The 6,000-nt window shown below is 32.0% G+C and overlaps 1 protein-coding gene across 1 annotated transcript; it reads left to right on the plus strand.

The window, feature by feature from the left end:
• The first annotated feature begins 4,011 nt into the window (after positions 1 to 4,011).
• On the plus strand, positions 4,012 to 4,780 carry LOC112491830 (uncharacterized). Its single transcript, XM_025074339.3, has one exon. It carries the CDS (start codon positions 4,111 to 4,113, stop codon positions 4,495 to 4,497), a length of 387 nt encoding a protein of 128 aa, XP_024930107.2. The 5' UTR covers positions 4,012 to 4,110; the 3' UTR covers positions 4,498 to 4,780.
• The last annotated feature ends 1,220 nt before the right edge of the window (positions 4,781 to 6,000 follow it).

A 6,000-nucleotide genomic window follows, 5' to 3' on the forward strand; every position in this document is an offset into this window, starting at 1 on the left:
AAATTCTCTGTGTCGAACGAGAACGAACACCATTCAAATTCCTCAAATTCCATGAAATTGTAAACATGATCAATAAGCTACGAGATGGATATGACATAAACTATGTTCCAGAAAAAAAGCAATCCCAAGCATTCTAGGAAGGCTGCATAGTTAGTCAAGTACCCATGTTGAGCAATGTGAAGGGTTAAGATGGGGGTGTTTGCAAACAGTTGCTTTTGAAACAGTGTTTCCCCTGACTCTCTCTGTGCATCACCCGAATTTTTGCCTTTGCAAATTATCAAATCCAGGAGACAAATATTTGCATGGTTATAGATTTACTGCAGAGTAGATGAGAGCTAGTTTGCCAATTTTGGCCTAATTGAAGGGTCATTAAATATCACCTATTTAGTTTTGGTTATATACAATATGGTTTGAAATAATAAAGAATTAGTTTCTAATTTTACATCTGAAACTATGCTTTGAGTTTGTGAATTTTCTTTTATATTAATATTTATGGAAATTGGAAATCAGGAAATCGTCCAAGGGTACTAATAATTTCAAACGCAGAATTCTAAACGATATAATTCAAGTATAGGCACAAACAAGACCAAATTAATGAAGCAAAAGCAAAACATATAGAAAGAGAGGGAATTTTGTGAAAGCAGAAAACAGATATACCTTTAATTTGGATGTCATTACATAAACACAACATCAGATTAATTTTTTCAATATATATATATATATAAGTTAAAACAACAAAAACTTATATATCTACTTATATATACAACACTTAAACAGATATTATTATATAAGTATATAATCTAATCAAGATGTCATCTGAAATCTATATAAGGGACATAATTTGCTATTTTGGAGCCACTTAACAATACAATCTCCATGAAAAGATGCGAGCAAGGCAAACGAGCAGCTTCACATTCTGTTTCATAATCATCAAAGCAAACAGAACAGCATACAGCTTCTTCTTTCAAACCTTCTTCAACCTTTACCTTCCCCAACTCTTCAATGGAAACTCTATTGGCTGGCTCAAACTTAGGCTCCCAAGCTTCATCATCCAATTCCGCCATGTCTTCATTATCATAATCATAATAATCATCATCATCATCATTATCATTATCATTCGCTGGTAGGATTTTGTCTGTAACAGGCGCAATGCCCATCCGAAAATTGACGGTGGGACCCACAACTCAAGTCTGGACCGGAACTCTTATATCAGAAAGTAAAGTGGTTTATGGCAACATTTTACTCTAAAGCTACATCTCTGCCAACATCAACGCTATCTTCTTCCTGATCAATGGCCATATACAAAAGAAGAGAAGAAGATGGACAACACCGAACAGAAATACAGAGAACACAGAGAGGAGAGAGACAAAATGATTCTAGCTACTTGAAGAACAAGAAATAGAAAACTAGCAGATTAAAAGGAAAGCACAGATTTTAGATTTAGATTCAGAATGGGAAGAATATATATATATATATATATATAACCGTTTAGAGAAGGGTATCCTAGTATGCATATACATATATATATATATATATATATACGTATATATACAGTCCATCTATGGTGCGGACGGTCCTCATGCGGACCACATTATTGGTGATGGTTTTTCATAATATTGGTGACAATTTTCTAAAAAACCGTCGTTAATACTATGAAAAACCATCACTAATACTGCAGTCCTCACACGGACCGTCCTCACCATAGAATTTCCTCGTATATATATACAGAAAGAGAGAGTGAGAGGTTTAATCGTTTATGTATTTGAGTTTGGTTTCGTTAGAGATTTTGTTCTTTGAAAACATGTTTTCAAACCCCGAATTAAAGTTGTATTTTGATTAATCCAATTATTTCTAGTTTTGGTTAGAGCTCAGTCAGAATGGTATTTTGAATCCTGTTAATTGAGTTGCTTGCTCAACAAGTAAAAATAAGTCTATTTGTTTTTTTTTTCTTTTTTTGGAAAATAAAATTTAAAAAATAGTAGTCGAACACAAATAAATATAAAATATTGATTTCTATAATGATCCTATACATATATATATAATAATAACATTAACAATAGTAAAATTATTAATTAGCATCTTGATATATAAGATGCTCTTAATCGAATGTGCATTTTTATGCATATATATATATATATATATTATTAGTAATTTAAGCATATAGAATACTTTCAATACATGAATAATATTATTTATATTTTAATTTTATAAAAAAATAGTTAATGAAGTGTATTGATCATTTTAAAATGAAAAAATTAAGAAATTAAATGCATACTTTTTGAAAGCACTTCTTTTTAATTAGATTATGGAATATGCTTACTTACCATACATTTAATCAACTAAAATAAAGGCAAAAACAAGAACAAAAGGAAAGCAATAACATATGATTTACATACTTTAGGATTCTGGTAAGCCATTTAGCCTATGTGACTTTCAAATTATACTTACAAAAATACCAAGGGTTAAACTAAAACCAACATTAAATTATATGGGCTCCAATTTATCAATATATATATATATATGTATATTGTAAGGATTGAACAAATTGATCAATTAATCCAAGAACAGACAAAAGGGTAAGCAGAAAACAGATATTTGAAGGCCATAAAAGGACCAAAATCAGTTTTTTCATTTGTTCATTGTATAAAAAAACAGAAAAGAAAAAAAAAAAGGAAAAAAAAAGAGAAAGTCCTCTTTACTTAGTACTCTTTCACTATATACATCTACTTTACAAGTATATCTAAACTTAATCAATATGGCATCTGAAACCTACATAAAGGACAGTATTTGCTTTTTTGGAGCCACTCGACAATACAATCACCATGAAAAACATGCGAGCAAGGCATACGAGTTGCTACACACCCAGTTTCCAAATCATCTAAGCAAACCGAACAACATCCACCTTCTTCATTCAAACAACCTTCAACCTTGACCCTCTCCAACTCTTCTATGGAAACTCTACTAGCTGGCTCAAACTCAGGCTCCTCATTATCCGATTCGTCCATGTCTTCTTTGTCATCATCGTGATAATCATAATCATAATCATAATCAGAGTCACTATCATTATCATTTTCATTATCATTAGCTGGTGGGATCTCATCCATAGCAAGCTCATTGCCCACCCCAAAATTAAATACCGACCCACAACCTCAGCATCATGATAGCCTGGACTGGAACTCTTATACCGTAAAGCATGTTGTTTATGGCATCGTACTTAAAGACACGTCACTGACGCTATCATCTTCTTCATCATCAATAAGCCATATCGGTTAAGAAAAAGAGAGAAAGAGGAAGAGTAAAATGCTACGTTTCTAGTTACTTGAAGAACAAGAGATAGAAAATTAATAATAAAAACCACAGATATTAGATTTTTAGATTTAGAGCGATAGGAATATTCTAGTGTGTATATATAGAGAGAGAATGAAAAGAGAGTGAGAGGTCCAAGACTATATTATTAGAGTTGTACTTCGAATAATGTATAAGAGTTTTTATTATTTGAAAGTACAAGTTTTCAAATCCGGGAATTAGAGTTCTATTTTGGTTAATCCAATTATTAGTAGTTTAATGTAAAAAAAAAAAAAGAAAAAAAAATTTGTTAGTAGTTTGGTTAGAGCTGAATTAGAGTTGTATCTGAATCCATTTAATTGCCTTTCTTGCTTCACAAGTAAAAGTAATTAAGTGATCTTTTTTTCATAAAACAAAATAAAATAAAAATATAAAGATTGGTAAGTTGGATTGAATGCTTATTTGAGTTACTTACTGCTATCCGTATTATCTAGTTACTCAAGCAAATTAGAATTTTTATTCATCCGCTTACTTGAGTTGCTTAGTCCTCAAGCAAAGTTTTTACCATCAATCCTACTTCCTCTAGAATTCACTATCCTCCTTCCTCTAGAATTCACAATCCTACTTCCTCTAGAATTCACTATCCTACTTCCTCTAGAATTCACAATCCTACTTCCTCTAGAATTCACATTCGACCCAAATTGCCTCACCGCCTTTTCAAAGCTATATATAGACAGAGAGCACAACACACAAAAAGGTATATTACGCAAATAGTTAGACAAAGAAAGAAAAAAAGAAAAAGGAGAGAGAAAGAGAGGATTCAGAATGGCTTTGGACTACTACAGCGTTCTGAACGTGAAGAGGAAAGCCAGCGACGATGAAGTGAAGAGGGCGTACAAAAGGCAGGCGTTGATATGGCATCCAGACAAGAACCCGGCCAGCAAACAATCTGAGGCCGAGAAAAAGTTCAAGCAGATCTCCGAGGCCTACGAAGTGCTCGGTGACCCTCGCAAGCGTCTGATCTATGATGTGGAAGCAATCAAGTCCGTCCAATTTCCTCCTCCACGTCCATCGTCTTCCTGTGCGCCAGCTGCTGCTTCAAGATGCCATCAGAAACACCACAATCGGCAGCAGCATCCGGATATTGTGAAGTTACGTGTTTTTGGTGAAGAAGGTTTCTGGGTACGCGTACACCCTACCAGTTGTAATTGAGGTTTTCTCTTTCTTGATTTTGACCATTTAGACTTGTGAGGGATACCTACCTACGTGTTGCCGGTACTCTTTTTTCCTTATTTGAGGTTTTCCCACTAGGGTTTTTTCTTAATGAGGTTTTAATGAGGCCGGTGGTATTCCCTTGAGGTCTTTTGGTCGGTTAGTCCTTCTTGGACTCGATTTCAGTTGTACTTGACTGACTTCATATTGTATTTGATTTAATGGAGGGGTGCCAACCTAGTTGGGATGTCTCCTTTCAATAAAATTCATCTTCTTATTCTTATTCTTGTTATTATTATTTTTTCTTATTCTTATTATTATTAGTTTTATGCTTGTTTGATATGTAGAGTTTATCTTTTATTTTCTTAATCGTTATCCTTGGACTGTTATAACTAAATGGTATATTATATGAGAATAATATAATATATTGGAATAATTAATGAATTTAGAAGAAAGTGGGAGCATGACAATTATCTACAAGATTGAGTCTTAATCATAAAATTAGTTAATAATTACTGGATGAAAAAAAAAAAGAAAAAAAAAAGGAAAATAACCACAAATAACCAAAATAACCATAGATGTCAAAATAGCATAAATTTTTAAAAATTAACATCAAAAGAAACAATTTAAAGTAATATTACATCACCAATCATAGCAAACCATGAATTCAAAAGTAAAAATATGAAACATTAATAAAAAACATAAATCATGTATACTCAAATAAATACAGAATGCAACTGTATATATAACAGAATGTCCAAATATATATATATAAAACCATCCAAAAGAATGATAAAAGAGGAAGAAGGCTAAAAAAATTCGAAACTTTATATAAAAAAAACTAAAAGATTGGTAAATATACTACAGCAGAGGAAGAAATTATCTACTAATTAAAAGTCTTGATCAATCTCATTCCTATTCTGTCATATTTGGCAGTCCACTATTCACCAAATTCACTGCATACCTTTGTCTAAAAAATAAACCAATTCATTCAGGTTTCAAGCAAAGAGTTAATAAGGCACTTGCTTCCACTAATTTTGCCTGCTATTTTTTGTTTTTATTTATATAGTTCCTTTTTGAGCCAAATTTATTGGGGCCTTCTGGAACTCCCATTGAACCATCAAGCCCATGAATATTATTGTTCCTTAAAAAAATCATGATAACCATGGTTAATATACATTGGTTCAGGAATGCAGACTTTTAACTTGTGGTAATGTAAATAGTCTATCCTATCTCCATTTTACGATTAGAATACACATAATTTTTTATAAACCCAAAGAGGAAAGAAAATAACAATAAAACCACCCAGAATGTAGGGTAACTATATATTTTATCAACCTATTACAACTTGACTGAACAGATTGAATAAAGAATGATTAATATGTCTATAATTAGATGAACCACTTGCTTCCACTTCTCAAAAAAAAAAAAAAAAAAAAAAAAGTCCATTAATTTTCTTTTACTTTTCCTAAAAGGCCATGACAAAAAACACGTACTTTTGAT

Source organism: Ziziphus jujuba, chromosome 2 (genome assembly GCF_031755915.1).
Source record: "Ziziphus jujuba cultivar Dongzao chromosome 2, ASM3175591v1".
Lineage (NCBI taxonomy): Eukaryota > Viridiplantae > Streptophyta > Magnoliopsida > Rosales > Rhamnaceae > Ziziphus > Ziziphus jujuba.